General features: G+C 41.0%; 1 protein-coding gene across 3 annotated transcripts in view; it reads left to right on the forward strand.

Annotated features, from left to right (window-relative positions):
• Positions 1–21,164, forward strand: part of KRIT1 (KRIT1 ankyrin repeat containing) — a 42,672-nt gene that overhangs the window by 19,732 nt on the left and 1,776 nt on the right. For 2 of the 3 annotated variants that reach the window (XM_014052819.2, XM_014052811.2), the window contains exons 9-17: positions 3,760–3,916; positions 6,233–6,340; positions 6,784–6,940; positions 8,274–8,425; positions 10,103–10,269; positions 10,465–10,552; positions 17,162–17,368; positions 20,040–20,156; positions 21,009–21,045. In XM_014052819.2, the coding sequence (XP_013908294.1) occupies positions 3,760–3,916; positions 6,233–6,340; positions 6,784–6,940; positions 8,274–8,425; positions 10,103–10,269; positions 10,465–10,552; positions 17,162–17,368; positions 20,040–20,156; positions 21,009–21,045 (1,190 nt within the window). The remainder of the gene's footprint in view (positions 1–3,759; positions 3,917–6,232; positions 6,341–6,783; positions 6,941–8,273; positions 8,426–10,102; positions 10,270–10,464; positions 10,553–17,161; positions 17,369–20,039; positions 20,157–21,008; positions 21,046–21,164) is intronic. The other variant, XM_014052826.2, reaches the window with a different exon arrangement.

The following is a 21,164-nucleotide window of genomic DNA, read 5'->3' on the forward strand; positions in this document are numbered from 1 at the left end:
CATGGAAACCCAACAAAGTTCATAGGAAGGGTTTCTTTCTATGATGGGCTTCTTGGGTCAACAGTGAATATCAGTTATCAAAAATGTAGGTAGAAAATTAAGCAGGCAATAGACAATTACAAAAAGGAAAGCCAACTTTCTGTTTCTTTGCACTTAGTGATTTATAAATAGACTAATGTTCTGAAAATCTGACCTAAATTACTATATATTTTAAATAGCTGTAAAGCTGTGCTGAAAAAGTTGTTCTCAAATTATTGTGATAAATTCAATAAAAAGAAGGGAATTCTTGATGAACTTAAGGAGAAATGAGAGTATTGGCTAGGAAATGGACAAATACAATTACCAATTAAAGAGAATATTTGCACCTCAGGGTTGAAATGAGATGTTCTCTCTTACTCTTTCCTCTTCCTCTCTTCTCTCTCTGTCACTCTCATCCTCTTTCTCTTTGTCTCTCTTCTCTTTGTCTCTCCTTTTCCATTCTTCTGTTACTTTCTCTCTCCTTCTCCCTTCTCGCCTCTTTGTCTCTTTTTTGTCTCTCACTCTCTTTCTCTTTGTCTCTCTTTCTCTCTCCTTCTTTTCCACTCTTCTGTCACTTTCTCTCTCCTTCTCTGTCTCTTTGTGTCTCTCTTCCTTCTTTTTTCTTCCTCTCTTCCTCTCTCCCACTCTTTTATCACTTTCTCTCTACTGCCCAACCTGTCCCCATACTTAGCTTCGACTGATCATGTTTGCAATAATTTACCTTCTTTTCTAAATAGGCACAGTTCCCTTAGCGGATCTCTCGCTCGCTCACTCAAACACACACACACACACACACACACACAAACACACTCACACACATTCACGCACACACAAAACCATTTTTCTCCATTCCAATTCGGATCCTATAAATCAATTGCTCTGTGAAGCATCTGTGAAAAAAATTCAGGTGCTCAGGCATGAAAATGTGCCGCTCAAACACTATACTTTTCCGCACACACTGAAAAAAAATTAGAGGGGTCATTGTTCCTGCCCCCTGTTCGTTGCTTATAAATCCAATTGGATGTAGCAATAGCAATAGCAAGTAGACTTATATTCTGCCTCATAGTGCTTTACAACCTTCTCGAAGCGGTTAGCAGAGTCAGCATATTGCACCCAATATCTTGGTGTGTTTGAAAAGATTCTCAGTTATCCAGGTCAAGGTTGTCTCAAAAGTGTTTTTTCAAGGGGCAATTGGACTTTCTGGTTTTTCTTCTAAAACATTTCGCTTCTCATCCAAGAAGCTGGCTGGATGGTAGGGAAGAAACTTCTTGGATGAGAAGTGAAACATCTTCAAAGAAAAACCAGAAAGTCCACCTGCCTCTTTAAAAAGCACTTTTGGGACATGGATGTTTGATATAGCTGACCTAGAGTTGAATGGCGGTTTAATCTTTTCGATTAAAACTCTGCTGGACAATATTTCAAATAAATCTAAATACATTCTCATCTTAAAGAACATCAGTAGGATGGTAAGTTTTTTTAATCTGTTACGATTTAAGACACTTGGGAGCCATTCAGAAGCATGGCCATGCTGGAAGTAAGTTGACTCAGAGAAATTACTGCTGTTAAAATTCCAGCATTTGATATTACAGCTATTTACTATACGCTGAGAGCAGTCTGTCGTGTCTGCCACAAGCAATTTGAATTTCAAAGATCTTTCTGTAGCAGCTGGGGGAGCTTTAGTATATGTGAAGCTCACCCGTTTTCAGAGATGGGTTCCTATTGGTTCAAACCAGTTCCGCCAAGCAGGTAGCAACTCGGCTGCCCACACCCCTGAACTGGTTCTGTCGGCAGCAGCATAGGTTCCACCATCTTGTTTTTTGCTTCTGCACATGCACAGGAGCTATTTTTTCGCTACTGCGCACGCGCGTGCATGAAGCACACCCATGGCCAAAATGTGTCCCTCAGCAAACCGGCAGTAAAATAATCCAAAACCCACCCCTGCCCGTTTTGTCTTGTCAATCTTTAAAGAGTATTCAGGTACTGTGGCATTTTGTCAGATTATCTTAATTTTTCTTTACTTGACCCAGATAAAAGGGTTAAATGGACCACCTTGATAGACATGAATGGTCCAGTTTCATGCTTTTAAATATAAACTTATATATCATCTTTCAGCATGTCCTGTTCATATTTTATGACTGAGAACTGTTCAAACTAATGGAGATCAAAATTTAATCTGAGTGTAGGCACTGTTCTGTATATACTCTATTAAATTTTCCCAAGGGAACTTCTTCCTCTTCTGATTTCAGCTTTTATGCTTAAGCTTGTTTTTAATTCCTAAAGGCTGGTAGATGGACTAATTAGCTGGAATGGTGACCCACAATGAGAATCCATGAGGGAGTCCTAACTCCCATTTTGTTCTTCCTTTAATAGATAATAATGCTCCAATAGCTGTTGTTTTTCTGTTTCCATTTGAAAGTTCCATTCTAAGGCATCAAATTTGTTTGAAATAAAAGAAGCATTTGTTTTACTACAGATTCTTGTCTTGTAAAATGCCCTATCTTTGTTTGTTTGACTGATTTCTGTAAGGGGGAGAGTCTGGGCTAATGACGTGTCATTCTTTCTTTTTCTAATATCATTCTAGTCCACAAAAAATTCTTTATCTATGCTTTTACCCTCCACGTTTGTTCCACCCAAAGTAGTATAACTTGAATTTAAAAGAAAGTCTCATTAAAAACTGCTAAAAATTAATTATAGTTAAAATAAAAGGAGCTACAAGAAAATATGTGTTACTGAGCTTATAGTGTATGAGTGTATAGTGTATGAGTATTGCAATACTATACTTGATTAGGATTTTGTAATATGGGAAAAATCTACCTTCCATATCCTATACTGGGAAGTTTGAATTCCATTAATAATATTCCAAGAGAGAGATTATTGTGCTATACTGCAAATCCAAATGAAGCCATATATGATATTTGTTCTTCATCAACACACATATACTACCCCATGATAATAATAGTATTTCAAAAACTTCTGATTTATTTATTGGTTGTGAAAAGATGTTGTGGCAACTCAAATATAATTTCCTTTGTGAAGTCTCCATAAACCAGTTAGTACCTGGTTGTCATCAGCTGAGTTCTTGCAATTTGCTGCTATGAGCTCTCTTCCTGCTGTAATATCCCTTGAATCTTGGTTGAGAATGATGGACATTCTTTTTTAAAGCCATTTGCAGTCAGATTAGAAAGGTAAAGTGTTACTTTGTCTGGATCTCATACTAGGAGTCTCAACACTTCCCTGTGACTGGCTTTGTATAATTGTGGTTATATTCATTACTAACCACTAGAAAGAATGAGATAATTGGTTTTATTCTTGTTAGAACATATAGATGGTTGTACATATGTTGTATGTTCAAAACCCTATTGGAATTAAAACTCAGAGGCTATGAACATTTTATTAGAAAAATCTGGGTGAAATAGTGGTAGATAAAAATATCTGCTCTCCTTAATATATTGGAAAAAATAACTTATAATTCATTTAGAATCACAAAGACACACACAATTAATTATTTTAAATTAGATTGCACCTGTATTCTGAGTAGGCAATGTATTAATTCAAGACATCTGTCATGTAGTTTGTTACCAGAATTATTGATGAGCTAGATTAATGCTTTGGAGGGTTTCTAGAATTATATATGTTTCTATATAGTTTTTTTATTTTTTTATAAAGGTGCCAATCTCACAAAGAAGTGACTCTAGGTTGAATAAAATAAAATCCTTTTTTTTTCTTTTTCTTTTTGGGCAGGTATGGAAAAGTAGAAGCGACACGAACGCTATTAGAGAAAGGAAAGTGCAACCCAAATTTGTTGAATGGACAACTCAGCTCCCCTCTTCATTTTGCTTCTGGTGGTGGTCATGCTGATATTGTTCAGATTCTCCTAAACCATCCAGAAATTGACAGAGTAAGTTTTTTTTTTAACCAGCTGCAGTTAAACTTGCTTAAAGGGACCCGTTTGGTCCTTTGAATGATAAAAGTAGGTGTGCTTTTTGGCATCACTGTGGTACATAAGGTACATTCCTTAAGATTCTTAAGGAAGAACTGATTTATCTTGCAGAGTTTTTGATTTGCTATTGCTGCAGTAATGATTGGCCATTGGTTACTTACCTGATACACCCCTTCTCCAAATGGTGGAGGCATCATCCAGACATGGGTTATTTCAGCCAGTATCCAATAGGCCTGGGTCTACCAAATTGATAAGTCACGCCCTCCATGCTAGCGGTTCACCGACAAAAGGGCGAACGACAAAACCGCGTCGCTGACATCATCAACAGGGCGACAACAGCGCAGAGAAAGAAGCACGCTGTAAACCCTAAACCTAAACTTAACTCCTAACCCTTAACCTAATCCTAAACCTAACCCTTAACCTAAACCTAACCCTAAACCTAACCCTTAACCTAACCCTAACCCTAACCCTAACCCTAACCCTAACCCTAACCCTAAAGCTAACCCTAACCCTAACCCTAACCCTAACCCTAACCCTAACCCTAACCATTACCTTAAGTTAAATCGGCTTTCTTTTGACACGCTATTTAAAGCGCCCTTCTTTCTCCACACTGGCTGTTGTCGCCGTGTTGATGACATCAGCGACGCGGTTTAGTCTGGCGCGGTTTTATCGTTTGCCCTTTTGTCAGGTTACGCATGCTAGCTCCCCCCTGCTTAGACAAAGGAAGAATAAAGGTAGACTGCTGTGTCAAATCTCAGATAAAATATGTGATCTCTTCTTGTCAAGGCAAAAAACAAAGATTAGTCCGAACAACACTCACAGGGTGGGGCTGGATGATGTCTCCACCATTCGGAGAAGGGACGTATCAGGTAAGTAACCAACACCCATTCTCCCAGTAGGTGGAGACATTATCCAGATATGGGACATGCCAAAGCCTATTCTGTCCCACGGGGTGGGGGTGGGGGCAAAATGAGGATTTAGGATTCTTTGTGGGCCACCACCCACTGCAATATTTGCCATCCGAAGGCTGCATCTGCCAATGCATATCTGTCTAGCCTGTAGTGGCGGATGAACGAAGATGATGTGGTCCACGTTGCCTCCCTGCATATCTCCTCCAAGGGGGCCTGAGAAGACCAGGCAGCTGAGGTGGCAGTGCTGCGTATGAAGTGTGCCGTAATTTCTTGGGGAACCAGAAGAGAGAGAGCTATATATGCTCTGGAAATCGTTGAGCGAACCCAACGTCCAAAGTCTGTAGAAGAAGCCTTGGATCCCTTCTTACCTCCAGGTTGGAATCAGACAAAGAGAGCCTCTGTACGTCGGAATTCCGCAGTGCATTTGATGTATACTCATAAAGCCTGACGCACATCAAGACAGTGCCATTTACTTTCCAGCCGATGAGATGGATTGGATCAAAAGTCAGGAAGCAACTCCTAGCACCAGATAGCGAATTTATCAAGTTTAGAATTTAGAATAGCCAATATATCGAATCAAAGCGAATTTACAGAATTTTATCTAATTATGAGAAAAAAACTATTGGAGAGATCACCAGAAACAGCCAGTCCAAGGAACGGACTGAGTCTAAGCTTGGAGGAGCTAGCATAGAGGGCCTGACTTATCAATTTGGTAGATACAATCCTATTGGACACTGGCTGGAATAACCCATGTCTGGATGATGTCTCCACCTACTGGGAGAATAACATCAGTGCCAGCCTTTGAACAGTGTATGCAACTGACCTTTTCCTAGAAAAGACTGGAAAGTCTCAGAAGTGCTCTTATTTATATTTAGAAATGGTTTGAACTTCAAACCTAAAAATCCATGTATTGGAAAGCATAGATGAATATGGAGACTTTTAGACAATAACTTAAGAAAGCTTTTGGGGCAGGAAAATTATTGTACGTGTTGCAGTTCTTACCAAAACTATAATAATATTATAATAAAAAAAAACAATCTCAGGTACAAGTGCCTGCAATTTTAGAAATGGTTGTAAAAGACACTTCACTGAAATCCTGGAGAAATCAAGAACTTTTGTTATGTTGAGCACCAAAAAATGAAAAGAAAAGAAAACATAAAGCCATCCAAAATCTCATGAAAATTTAGTTTTTGAAAATATTTTGTGAGATTTCAATGACTTTTTAAAAATTATTAAATAACAGTGGTGTAAAAATATATGTAAAAATTACTGAGTTAGATAAACTCAGGTCTCGCTAAAGGGAAAGCACATTTGATTTTACATTTACAAAAATGTATCTTTAAGTTGTCTTATTTCTGTGTAGCACATCACTGATCAACAAGGAAGAACACCATTGAATATCTGTGAAGAAAACAAACAAAATGAATGGGAAAAAACAGCCACGTTACTTAAGGAGGCTATTAATAAACAAGTAGGCATAATGTTTCTAATATTGTAATACCTACATTTTATAGGTTAAAAAGGTTTATATAAAAAAAAATAACCTATTAAGTGACTGATTTTGGACCATTGCAGCAAGGCTAAGAACTAAAACCTCTGTTAAAATTAATAACATAATGTAATAAATAATGGTTTTCTAAAACGGACTGTTTCTTTTGCCTTTTAATTTTCTTATGTTGCTTTCTATCATTATGATATGGTTTCAGTAGATTAAAACACTTTTCTGGAATTGTTGGTATTTCATGGTGAACTCTAATGCTCCTTCTGACCTTTGCACAGAGAAGGGGATGAAAAACCTTGTTTTGACCTTCAAGGATGCTCATTAATTGTAAAAGGGATAGTTCCAATAACTATGTATTTGTTTTGCTATCAATACTGATCAATTTGCTGATCTTCGCCTTCAATTTTCTATAGTATGAAAAAGTACGAATTTATCGAATGGATGGTTCATATCGTTCTGTGGAATTGAAATATGGAAACAATACTACTGTGCAGCAGATAATGGAAGGCATGCGTCTTTCTCAAGAGACACAGCAATACTTCACTATTTGGATCTGTTCTGAAAACCTTAGTAAGTAATTAAAATGCTTTTGTTGATTCTGAAATATGCTGATTTTAGAGTTTTTACTTTTACTTCTAATAGTATCAATAGCTGTAGAAATTATATATGGGTAGTGGGATGCATGGCTCAGTGGCTAAGACGCTGAGCTTGTCGATCAGAAAGGTCGACAGTTCGGCGGTTCAAATCCCTAACACCATGTAACAGAGTGAGCTCCCGTTACTTGTCCCAGCTACTGCCAACCTAGCAGTTCAAAAGCATGTAAAAATGCAAGAAGAAAAATAGGGACCACCTTTGGTGGGAAGGTAATAGCACTCTGTGCACCTTTGGCATTATGTGCACCTTTGGCATTATGCCGGCCACATGACCACAGAGAAGTTTTTGGACAGCACTGGCTCTTCAGCTTTGAAATGGAGATGAGCACCACCCCTTAGAGTTGGGAACGACTAGCACGTATGTGTGAGGGGAACCTTTACCTTTACCTTAGTCCTTGATTGTTACCACAATTGAGTCCAAAATTTCTGTTGCTAAGTGAGTCAGTTGTTAGTGAGTTTGCTCCATTTTACAGTCTTTCTTGTCACAGTTGTTAAGTGAATCACTGCAGTTGTTGAGTTAGTAACATGGTTATTAAGTGAATCTGGCTTCTGCATTGACTTTGCTTGTTAGAAGGTCACAAAAGTTGATCACATGATTCCCGAAGACTGCAGCTGTCATAAATATGTGTCAGTTGCCAAGCTTCTGAATTTTGATCGTGTGACAGTGAGGATGCTACTGTTGTAAGTGTGAAAAGTGTGAATTCTTCTCCAGCGAAGTCCTGGCCCACAATGAATGGCCCACAGAGGAGCCCCACACTGTCCACCTGCGGCCTTACTCCCAAGTCAACCCTTGTACCTTATCCATTGCCTTAGTCCAGCAACTGAGAGATTACGCACCCTGGGAACAGGCTCCAGCTGTTTGTCTGCCTCACTGATGTCTGACTCCAAAGGCAGCTGATAAACTGTCATACGGCCTTGATTCCACCTCTGCTTCCAACCCAGAGTCCTTGTCAGAATCTTCCCCAGACTCCAGGACTGACCCATGTTCCTCCCCAACCTCTTCCCTGTCTAAATCTGCTGCCAGTTCTGCTGGCTGCTGGCAGGCCACAACAGAAACAGAATAACTAATTACAAATTCTATATTGATTCAAAAGGGTGATTTCCTTTCAAAGTATTTAAAATTTAAATTTAACATGGACAATAATTTTTGGAATTCCTTCCTCTTTTAATCAATATAGCCTTTAAAGCTAAAAAGCTGTCAAAATATATGACTTTGGTATTTACCTTTAATTAGAACTGTTGTTCTATAGGTCTCCAGCTGAAGCCGTACCATAAGCCACTCCAGCATGTTCATGACTGGCCTGAAATTCTCACTGAATTAACAAACCTGGATCCTCAGAGGGAAACACCTCAGCTGTTCTTGAAAAGGGATGTGAGACTACCTTTAGAGATTGAAAAAAAGGTTGGCATTATAAGTTACTCTATGTCACATGCAGGTTCAAAACCAGAGTATGAAACTGGAGGCAAATAAATAAAGTGTTGTCTGAATGTTCCAGAAATTATTTGCTTAAAAAAAGAGGGTGGATAGTTCCTACGCATCAGACTTACGAGCATATAAAAACCCACTACAATCAATAACTACTAAATTTCTTTGTTTGCTAAATATTTGTCATCAACTAGCCGATTTTTAATCAGTATAGATATTTGCTTCTTTAATAGCTACTAAGTTATTTGTAATGTTGAACAAAAGTGGCTTACTGTCAATCCTTTGAAATAAGCCAGATTGGGAAATAGTCTAGTTCAGGGTTGTCAAACTGGCGGCCTGTGGCCCAACACACAGGCCACCCATCTCAGCTCTGCGAAGGGAAAAAAGTCACACTACATTATGTGACGGCAACGTAATGCTGCGAGTTTGACACCCGTGGTCTAGTTTATTGTTGTAATGTACAATAAGAGAATCTTGAAAGGCTGGCAGAATTAACTCTGCCATCATATACCAAAAGGAATCAATGTAGGACAGTCTTGGGTTTTTTCTCAGCTCTTCCTTTCTTTCAGGGCTATGTTAATGTTTACATAACCACTCTTACAGCCCTTTTTCAAGGTACCAACCAAGATATACCTATACCTACACATATAACATCTATAACATATAAGAATATCAGATTTTATTGATTTTAATTATTATGAAGCTTGTTATTTTTGATTATTAAAAGGAAAGTTATGGTTATTTCACTCTAGAAAATGTATACAATTTTAAAAATGCAGTAATGTGTTATGTATGTATGTATGTATGTATGTATGTATGTATTTAGCGTCCCTTTATTTATTTATCAACACAAATAACAACACACACACACAACACACACACACACACACACATATACATATACATATACATATATATACATACATACATACATACATACATACATACATACATACATACATACATACATATATATATATATATATATATATATATATAGGGAAGGATGGATGGATGGATGGATGGGGCGGGCGGGCAGGAATTGAAGTCAAAAGCTGGTTGTTGTTTTTCTCCAGAAGTATTTATATGATTCCTGTATTATAGAATATTTGAAGAAAAGCAAATGAATTAGCTTCCCTCTACTTTTATCTACTGATAAATGACCCAAAATGCAAACCATTTGATTATTATGCATATAATAATAGGAGCCGAGGTGGCGCAGTGGTTAAATGCAGCACTGCAGGCTACTTCAGCTGACTGCAGTTCTGCAGTTTGGCTGTTCAAATCTCACCAGCTCAGGGCTGACTCAGCCTTCCATCCTTCCGAGGTGGGTAAAATGAGGACCCGGATTGTTGTTGGGGGCGATATGCTGACTTTGTAAACCGCTTAGAGAGGACTGAAAGCCCTATGAAGCGGTATATAAGTCTAACTGCTATATTCTATCTTGAGCATTTGTTTGCTCTTAGTAGCTGTTAATTGCTTTGAATTTTAGAGATGGAAGTTGGAATTTAAAGAATGAATATATTGGCTTGTTACTGAATACAATAATATCAACTTGATTTTACAAATTCAGCATCTGAACTTTGGCTTCATTTGACAGTAATTTAGTTATATATGCATCTGTCCATATACTATATCTTTATATGTTTTCAGATTGAAGATCCACTGGCGATCCTTATCCTGTTTGATGAGGCCAGATACAATTTATTGAAAGGGTTCTACGCTTCATCTGATGCCAAGCTGATAACACTTGCAAGCCTCTTGCTGCAAATTGTCTATGGAAATTATGAAAGTAAAAAGCACAAGCAGGGCTTCCTAAAGTATGTGCACTTATATTATAAATATTCCACTGTTTATTCAATAAAATGTTCATAATAATGTACTGCAGAATATTTCATGTCTTGAGACTTTTAGCACATATTATTTCTCTATGCACTTATCTCTTTCTTAAGGCAAATACATTTTATTTTTCAAATGTTTTATAATTATTTAATATGTCTGATTTTAATTTTTAGTGAAGAAAACTTGAAGTCTATAGTACCAATCACCAAATTAAAGAGTAAGGCACCTCATTGGACAAATCGAATACTTCATGAATATAAGGTAATAAGCTTATGTTATAATTACAACATTATAATTTCAGAAATTCAGGCTCTTTTGGGGGGAAAAAAACTTGTAGAAATTTGAATACGCCTGAAACCAAAGTTCTGAATATAAGATTTTTAAAAAATGGAATGGGTTACTATTATTAGAATATTATTTTGTGATCACAATGAACATCTTAAAATGATACAATGGTGCTCAAAAGATTAACCAAAATTATCAGGAAGATAAAGTGTAGGAAAATTAGAAGATTTGCTCCTTTTTTAAAAATGAAATTGCGTAGAAAGTGTGCAGTTTTCTTTCTGTCATGTTGAAGTTGCAAAAATGAATCATCTGAGGAAGCCATATTGTTTCAAGATTTAAAAAAAGATTCAATATTTTTTTTAAAAAAAATACTAGACCCGAAATCTATATAACACAGGGATTTAACCATCATATAATATGGTGATAATCACTGATTTAGAGTTCTTGAAAGCCAATTATTAGAAGATAAGCCTGGCTAAATGTTACTTGCAGTTCAGAGGCACAGCCTGGAAGATTACGCATATGAATGCTGGTTTTTATGGATGAAGGCAAATATACGTATCTCAAGATAATGTTGCAGATCCAATCTGAGTCAGTCCAGATTGGATCAATGGATCAGAGATTTGTTCTTCCAAGCTTCCAGACTCACACTGGGGCCCATGCTTGAGACCAAGAAGTTTCCTGAGGATGGGCTTCAGCATGAGTCTGAAAGCTTGTTGACATGCTAGAAAAACTGCATATAAGAGCAACCAAGATGATTACGGGACTGGAGGCTAAAAACATATGAACAGCAGTTGCAGGAACTGAGCATGGCTAGTCAAGTAAAGAGAAGGATCAGTGGAGACATGATAGTGGTGTTCTAGTATTTGAGAGGCTGCCAGGGAGAGGAGAGGAACAAGCTATTTTCCAAGGCACCTGAAGGCCAGATAAGGAATAATGGATGGAAGCTAATCAAGGAGAGATTCAACCCAGAAGTAAGGAAAACTTTTCTGACAGTGAGAACAATCAACCAACCAACTTGCCTTCAGAAGTTGTGGGAGCTTCTTCACTTGAAGCTTTCAAGAAGAGATTAGACTACCATTTGTTAGAAATGGTGTAGGGTCTCCTGTTGAGCGGGGAGTTGGACTTGATGACCTACAAGGTTCCTTCCAACTCTTTTAATCTGTATCTATCTGAACAAGCCTCTGGTTCCAGTGACTGATTCAAATTGATCTTGATTTTTATGATTTTATGTGTACTCCAGTGCGCTGCTTGGAGAGTCCAAGTGTAGGTTAACACGCCCTTGGACTGAGTAATATTTTTCTTGACCACGCTTCCCTTTGCCTCCCTATGTTCAGTTTAAAAACTCAGTCCGCCCATTAGAACTGTTTTGGGGGGTTCTCCACTCCAAGGACAGATAGACTGGGGTTCCCAACCCAAATTGACCACTAATTTCTTCTCAACCTGTCTACAAGACTCATTTTCAATTGTTTGATCTTAATCTGCTGAGAGGCTTCCCAGGCTGGTTCTTGTCCTCCGCTGGTCGCAAGCAGCACAGGGCGCATGAGTCGCTTGACCGGCTCCTGCTGGTGAGCGAGGAGGGGAAGGGAGCGCACCGGCATCCCGTTCTCGGTGTCCCGGACCACTGCTATTTCAGAGCCTTGCGGGCGCTAGCCACTGGCTGTGGCGGTGCTCTGTTCTGCCCAGCATCAGTGGCAGCCGTTTCTGCTGCTTCACGCACTTTTCCCTGAGTGACAGCGAAATTGGCAGGTGGAGGCTGCACATGCACCGGCTGCCATTTTGTTCACTCCAAAGAGTTCCTCTGCCCCTTGCGGATGCACAGGAGCTCCAGGAGAGCAAAGAATAAAGAAGTGAGCCAGGGAGAGCGCGATTACCTACCTCTCAGCCGCAGAGTGCCGCCGGGGGTGAGGGGCTAGTCCGGGGCACCGGCTAGCCTTTCCTTCCTCAGCTAAGTCTTGGGGATCCGAGGGCGTAGGGGGAAGGAATCTGTCCAGCAGGTGGCCCTTTCCTCCTGGAGTATCTGCGGACGCGCTTGAGCCGGCTGGCCAGCATCGGTGCCCTTCCACTGCAAGATCATTTTCCGCCAGGCCTTAACTTGTGGCCTACTGCAGCATGGCTGAGGAATGCAGGGAGGCACAGGAGGAGCAGGTAGGGCCCTCTAGCGAACGCAGTAGAATGGATCCATTGCCAAAAGGAGGAAAGGGGAAGAGGGGCACCAGCAGGAAGTCCTCTCCGGGGTCTTCAGTGCCTCCAGAGAAGGCCAAAGAGGGCTCTCATCCCCATAAGGTGGCGGAGCCTAAAGCCCCTCACCACCACAAGGATCGTTCTCCCTCAGACCACAGGGATCAATCTCCCAGGGGACCTTCTCGCAGGGGCGAGGGAGCTGAATCTCCTTCTTTCAGGGACTGTAGGTCTCCCTCTGTAGAGGATTATGGGTCCAGGGATCCCTCACCAGAGGCCTCCTGGGGCTATCCTGATTTGCCCAGTTCCTCTATCAGGGAGGAAAGGGAATCCTCCCAGAGCATCTTGCCAGAGGAAGAGGATTCCAGCTCGGGCAAGGCTAGGCACCATGGGCACATCAGCAAGCATCGCCTGAGGGAGGGCAAGAGCCCAGCATTGTCAGCTGAAATGAGGGAGGTGATTTCTCTGGCCATCTCCCAGGGTATTGTGGAGGGCATTAACCAGAGAGATTCCCGGAAATCTAGGGCTCCAAGGGCCAAACATCAGGCTAAGGCCTCCACCTCTAAGGAGCCGGCCTCTCCTCCTACGCAATCAGCTTCTGAATCCTCTAGCTCGGAGAAAGAAGGGACTGAGGGCTTTGTGCTTTCAGAGGACAAAGACCTGCCTCCTGACAAGCTGGCCTTCACTGGCCTTTTTAAGCCATCCTTGTTTAAGTCTATACTTCACAAGGCCATGGCGGCAACCAAGCTAGGCTCCACTCCCAAACCAAATTCTGCTCAGGCTCCTGCTTCCTCCAAGGACCATAAACATGGACTGTTCAAGGAAACGGTTCCTACCCAGGAGCTTATCCCTGTGCCTGACCTCTTCATGGATATCATTCAGTGTTAATGGGTCCAGCCCGGCACCCTGACCAACCCCAGTGGGGGGGATAAGTCCCTTTATTCTGTAGATGGGAAGATGGAAGACATCCTGAAATTTCCTGAAGTACATGCTCCAGTAGTGTTCTTGACATCCAATTCTAACCTACTTACCTAGAAGGTCTAAAAGCTGAATATAAAAGGTCGGAGAAGGCGTGCCACAAAACACACATGGCGGCCGTCTGGGCCATTAAGGCGTCCACCTCTGCTTCTTTCTTCACCAGAACATCCTTGTTCTGGCTGAGACAATTCAGATCCAAACCTCCCTCCAGAAGGTCTAGGTAGCACCATGAGCTTACCAAAATCATTACGGCCATTTAATACTCAGCTATGCTTTGCTGAATGCAATGAAGTTTGCCTCCAGGGCCCTAGCTTCCAATATTACATCTCGCCACTTTCTGTGGTTCCGGCACTGGCAGGCTGAGATGAAGGCCAAATGGAAGTTGGCTTCCGCTCCCTTCAAGGGAAGGCAGTTGTTCGGGGAGGCCCTGAACAAGTTTGTCATTGAAACTAAGGACAAACGGAAGGGCTCTGGTCCCTTTCGTAAGCAATCCTTTTGAAACCAGGAGGTCGTTCAAGCACCCTCCTCCTCCTCCTACCAGAGGTCTTTCCAACAGGGCGGTGATAGAAATAAAGATAGGACCTCCTTTGGGTCCCGTAGCAGACAGCAACAGTCTTCCTTTTGGAAGCCATTTCGTGGGGACAACAACAGCAACAACAACTCCCATCCATTCCTCAGGGGGAAGTGACCATCAGAAGGTTCCTCCCATAGGGGGTCGGCTACAGCTATACGCCGACAGGTGGGAGGAGATCACCTCGGACACATGGGTCCTCAATACCATCAGGAGGGGCCTAGTCCTAGAATTTCTGACCTTCCCCCAGAGGAAGTTCATCCATTGTCCCACCTCCAGGAACCCAGTAAAGGGGGAGCTCATGCAGGAGGAGATACTCCATCTTCTCCAGATAGAGGCCATAGAACCAGTTCCGAGGGACCAGGAGGTGCAGGGCTTCTGTTCCATGCTGTTCCTGGTCCCAAAGAGCTCAGGGGGGTGGAGGGCCATCTTGGACCTGAAAAGCCTGAATCAACATCTGGCTTACAAGAGGTTCAAGATGCAATCCCTCCACTCCATCCTGGATTGCGTGAAGAAAGGGGATCTATTGACATCGATAGATTTGAAGGAGGCCCCATCCATGCTGCCCACAGGAAGTTCCTGAGGTTCTGTTCCAAGGGGAGGCAATACCAGTACAAAGCGCTCTCCTTCGGGCTCTCGTCAACGCCCAGAACATTTACCAAGATCCTGGCGGTGGTAGCGACTCACCTCCGCAACCATCCCATCCGTCTGGAATGTTATTTAGACGACATAATCATTCATTCTGTCACATCAGAGCAGGCTTAGCACGATGTCATGCTGACCATTCGGACGTTGCAGCAACACAGATTCTCTGTCAACATGGAGAAGAGCCAGTTCCAACCATCCACATGCATACAACATCTGGGTGCCGTCATCGATTCCAACTCATGCCAGGTATTCCTGTCTCCAGACAGCCTGAACAATCTGAGGAGCAGGGTGAACCACTGCCATCAGTCCAGGTCAGTTCCGATCATCAAGCTCTTGGGGATCATGATTTCCTGTCTGAAGGTGGTTCCCTGGGCCCGACTGCATGCCAGGGAACTGCAATGGTTTCTCCTTCCAATGCAGAGAGCGAAAACCAGCAACTCCCACAGGCGCATACGTCTCCTGCGGAAAGTGACCCAATCTCTGGCCTGGTGGAGGTCCAAGGTGGTCGTGAAAGACTGTCTGTTCAAAGAACCAGAAAGGATCAGGATCAAGTCTCCCTCAGCCAGGGGGCCATCAGTCATCCAGACCCCCCAGTGGCTACAACTAGCCATCTGGCACTTGAGGGGGACCTCCCAAGGAAACAGAACATCTCTGACAAGGTCATATGAACAATTCAAGCGTCCAGGAGACCCTCCACTACCAGAATATATGATGCAACCTGGGCTGCCTTTTCATCGTGGTGCAAAGCTAGAGACATTGTCGACTTTTCTGCCTCAGTCCCTCAGACGCTGGACTTCCTACAGGAGGGTCTGGATAAAGGTCTGGCACTCAGTACTCAGGCGTCAGGTTGCAGCGCTATCGACCATCCTGGCCAGGGGTTCTTCTCGTTTTCTGAGCCAGCACCTTCAAATTAAGAGCTTTCTGAAGGGCAGCAAACATCAGCCCACCGACGGTCCATCGATACCCATCCCGGGACCTTCCATTTGTCTTAAGGGCTCTGACGGGTCCCCCGTTTGAGCCTCTGCTTATGTCTAGTCTGCGCCATCTGACCGCCTTTCTGGTGGCTATCACATCTGCACGCAGGATGTCCGTACTCTCTCAGTCAGGGAGGACTTCTGCGTGGTCCACACCAACAGGGTTATATTGAGACTTGATCCTTCATTTACCCCTAAAGTTAACTCTCTGTTCCATAGATCTCAAGAGATAATATTGCCTAACTTTTGTCCTAAACCTTCTCACCCTAGAGTGCGTGAATGGCATAAGTTGGACGTGAGGCGTGCCGTCCGCATTTATGTAAGGAAGACTAAGGAATTCCGTCGTTCCGAGGCGTTCTTCATCTCATTCCTTCCTGGGTCTCTCGGCCACAAGGTCTCATCTCACACCGTAGGTCGTTGGCTGCGTGCTTGCATCAAGCTGGCGTATGAACATCAGGGCAAGACGGCTCCATGCAGGGTCACCGCACACTCTACTAGGAGCACGGCAGCTTCAGCAGCCTGGGCGACCCAGGCATCTATTCTGGACATTTGCAGGACGGCCACGTGGGCTTCCCCCACCGCCGTTATAAAAAACTATAAAATAGACACCTTTGCCTCAGCTGAAGCCTTCTTCGGAAGAAGAATTTTGCAAAGAGTTGCTGAGACTCCGGAGGCTCCGGTCCTTACCCACCCTGGGACTCAATAGCTTGGGCATGTCCTACGCTTGGACTCTCCAAGCAGCGCACTGGAGAAAGACTGTTGGCTTACCTGAACGGTCGTACTCTGGGCACTGCGAGGAGAGTCCAAACCCACCGAGGGATTTTTCTTCAAAGTATATGACGGTTTATTTGACTGTGAACTCTTACCATACGATTGTCCTTTAGTTTTTAAACTGAACATAGGGAGGCAAAGGGAGGCGTGGTCAATAAAAATATTACTCAGTCCAAGGGCAGATAGGCTGTGTTAACCCACGCTTGGACTCTCCTCGCAGCGCCCAGAGAACGGCCGTTCCGGTAAGCCAACGGTCTTTCCCTGCCAATGTACTGAAATCTTTTGGCGTAACTTTTACATGAACCCACAAGTTGTTATATACAGCATTTACCTTCTTTAACCATTTATGCTTATTTGAAACTCAACAGCACATTCATTTTAACATGGGTTTTACATTTCTTTGAAGCTTTTAAATTTCAAAAAGAAGCTAAATCTATATTCCCTGTCAACTTATATTTCCAGAGTCTCAGTACCAGCGAGGGTGTGAGTAAAGAAATGCATCATCTGCAGCGCATGTTTTTGCAGAACTGCTGGGAAATTCCTACGTATGGAGCTGCTTTTTTCACAGGACAAGTATTCACAAAAGCAAGCTCAAGCAACCATAAAGTCATCAGAGTTTATGTAGGCATAAATGTCAAAGGGCTCCACCTTCTAAATATGGAAACAAAGGTACGTGTGATGCTTTTGTTGTAATACTTATTAAGCATTATTGTTGAATACAAGGGATTTAAAAAAATGATATATACAACATTTTAAGGCCTTCCTTTGAGATTGGAATTTCTCAAGCGCAGCAAGTTTAAGATGTGTAAATGTCAACTCCCAGCAGGCTGATTGGGGAGTTCTGGCAGCTGAAGTTCACACATCTTAAACTTGCTAAGTTTGAGAAACACTGCTCTAAGATAATTCCAAATTTCTTGCCAGTTTTCTAGTATGAATGTTAGGTTCTAGAGTCACTATTAAGCTAGTTAGCTATCTTGTGTATGTATTTATTTAAAGGGGTGAATAAACCATTCTAGTTACAACCTCTTAGAGGTCTATAATTCCTCAACTTGGACTAAACCAAACAAAATATGATAAAAGTAAAATAAGCATGAAATCAATCTGTCAATAATTGCAATCTATTCCCCAAATTAAAACTATTTCCATTATTGAGGGACAAACGTCCCAAGGCTTATTTGAACAGCTGAGCCTTTACAGATTTTCTGAATACCAAAAAGTGAGGAAATCATTTCAATATTCAGTGGAATGCTATTACAAAGGAAAACAACAGAGCTCGAGAATCAGTGCTCCGGAAAACAAAACTCATGAGTGAGAGAACTCAAAGAGTAGGGATGACCTGCTCGCAGGGTGCTTAGAACTGGCCTGCGGGGCACCCTGGAAACAGTGAAGGACTGACCCGCAATCCTTCTGCCAGCAAAAAAACGAAGCTTGGAAGGCTGGGAGGACTCCCAAGCTCCGTTTTCTCTTGCAGAGGGTTGCAGGAGGCCATCGCAGCCAGAAACAGAGCTTGGGAGTCCATTTTCTCTGAGTGTCCGGGCCCCCACCATGAGTAATGTTGAGTTTGCCATGCTCATCCTGATCATGCTTTTCCCACCTCCCCAAGACCAAACACAACCCTGATGTGGCCCTGAATGAAATCAAGTTTGACATCCCTGCCAAAAAGAGACTGAACTTATTTGACCTTATTTTTTGGATAGATGTTATCCGGAAAAAGTAGTTCTTCATGATCTGAACCCATAAAAGGCTTTAAAATTGATAGCCTATGCTTGAATTGCAGCCAGAAGCCAACTAGTGTAGCTCCTATAGTAATGGTTGATATGTTCACAAGGAATGCCTGTGACTTCTTGTATAGCTGCAGTCTGGATCAATTATAATTTTGTAAAATCTCATGCAAACTGCATGTAATAATCCTGTCTAGTAAGGAAGTTATGAATGATAGTGAACAAACTTCTCATTCTAGAAGGAATTGAAATTTATGCAAATGCATCTAGACATAGATGCCTCCTGCTCCTTGTATAGAAATTGTAAGTCTGGAAAGACTCAGGTTTTGCATCACTGCCTCATATTGTTTTTTAGCTAATTTAAATTGTGTTGAAAATGCTAATCAGGGGAAGAAAAAAGGAATTTCTAGGCATAATATTTCAGCAGATATTTTATATTTAGTGATTTTTTGTCTGATAGTTGCATTGATAGTCTTGAATTAGTTCTCTGTAATTTACTAATTACTTATTTCACTAATAAAAATGTATTTTCCTTCAAAGATACTTCAAACTTCAGAAATTATTGCCCATTTCCATTTTTGTTTGTTTTTCAAGCATCCATTTCTTTAATAACAATGCTACAGAAATATCTATAGTTACTTTTAACAAGTGAATGTAATGTAGCCAATATGAGTTCTCAATACAGTCACATACTTTATCTGACAATTATCCAAAAAATGGTACCAAGGTAATATTCTGTGCGCATCCTTGATATTATTACTTTAATTCATGTAGAACCTAGGTAATTCATAGGAAAAGAAACTCTGGATATTAAAAAAAAAACCATGTTCACATTTACTATTAGTAGGGGTCAGTTAATGGCTAGAAATCAAAAAAGTGCTAGTAACTAATTGGGAGTCAGTAGGTGATCAATAAATGCTGGAAGATCAGTTGCGATCATTTAATCTTTGGAATTCTCTGTTGAGTTCCACCCCAGTCCTTAATCTTGAATGTGAAGTCACTAATGATGAAACAGTGTTGTTATTCAAGATTGAATGAACAGCCAGCAATGACAGCAACCTTGAGTATCTTAATATAATAAACGTTAGGGAGTCGACGAAGACTCTGAAAATTCATGAATTGATCAAATGAAGATTTGGGGGATTCCTGACTTACAGATAAGCATTCCATTCTGATTAAGCCAAGCAACACAGTTTCAGGCATTGACAAAAGCACAGGTTTCTTGTGGAATATTTAGAGGGAAAAACATGTGTCCTCATTGGCACCAGTGTCAGCAATACTAATTTTCTCCTACTAAACAACATATTAGGCTTATTTCCCTAACTGGGGAACTGTATAGGGGATACTACACACAATGTGTAGAATTCCACTCCTAGAAGAATAAATGAGAACTGGAAGAGGAAACAAGGTTGATATAAGAGAAAATAGTGAGATGGAACCCAATTGCTAAACCTCAAAATATATTTTGTTTTATTTTAATGCGATTATCTGTTGTCATTGTTGAAATTAGATGTGTTTTAGTGATCCCACTCCAAAAGAGTTTGAGCAATTAGCACATCTCAATTCAGAACTTACTGTACTTTGTCATTTTTTTCCCTTTTATATTTTTTATATTCCAGGCTTTGCTCATAAGTTTAAAATACGGTTGCTTTATGTGGCAGTTGGGAGATGGTGATACCTGTTTTCAAATTCATAGTCTGGAAAACAAAATGAGTTTCATAGTTCACACCAAGCAGGTATTTCAATTATAGAGTGTCCTTTCCCCTAATATTCCTTAATGGTAAATCTTCCCAAATTAGGAACATATTGTTGACTGGATTATTAGGTTAACGTACAGTTATTGAATAAAGTCTTCACAATATAATCATTTGATCAGACATGTTCTGGCAGCAGCATAGAAATATTCTCAACTATAAAAAGTAATAATAGTGAAACCTGCCAGAAACTGAATTTAGAATAGTTCAAGCAACTGGTCTGCATATTTTGGCTTACTGCAAGACTTACACATAATATATATAGCTGTTTGAAAACACTTGAGTGATTAAGGCTGACTAAAATCTTAATATTTTATATAATCTTATGCTTACCAAATACCAAACTATACTCTAGAAAACATTCCAATCTTCATTATTTATTATTAATCAAAATGCAAACAAACCCTACATTTTTAACAGAGAGGAAACAGATGACATCCAGCATTCAAACAGCAACTGTTTGAAAGTAAAAGCATTATTATGCTTTTCTTTTTAAACAGTTTGGCCTGCATAAAATTATGCTGCTACAATAATACTCTAGTTTTCGTACTGGAAATTAAAGAGTTTGGAAAGTTCAAGCTTAAAATAGTGGACGATACAATGTGCTTGTCCAGTTATCCCCAAAGATTTGGGTATCTTTGTGCTAGTCTTCAAAGACTGGGTTGTGAGACCTTGGTAATATTCTCTATGTGAGTATGTAGAATTCTCACTTGCACAATTATCAATTATCCTCAGTTATCAAGTTTATCCTTGAGATAGTAATAGAACTCTGCTCACTTAGCTTTGGTTCATCCCTTTGGGAAACCCTTTGAAATATTTTTCTATCACTCTTAGGCATCCTGCAGGGAGCCTGCAAGGTGGTTGTATGATAGTAAGTGATTGTTATTCCCCCACAAGTTTGGCTTTTTTATAATTTATTTTTTGTTCATGTTTCAGTGTTTTAAGAGCAGCTACATTGTTTTGTATGCTGCTCGAAATCACATGTAACAT

Source organism: Thamnophis sirtalis, unplaced genomic scaffold (assembly GCF_051295495.1).
Source record: "Thamnophis sirtalis isolate CommonGarterSnake01/CBP01778 unplaced genomic scaffold, rThaSir2_p1.2 scaffold_4, whole genome shotgun sequence".
Lineage (NCBI taxonomy): Eukaryota > Metazoa > Chordata > Lepidosauria > Squamata > Natricidae > Thamnophis > Thamnophis sirtalis.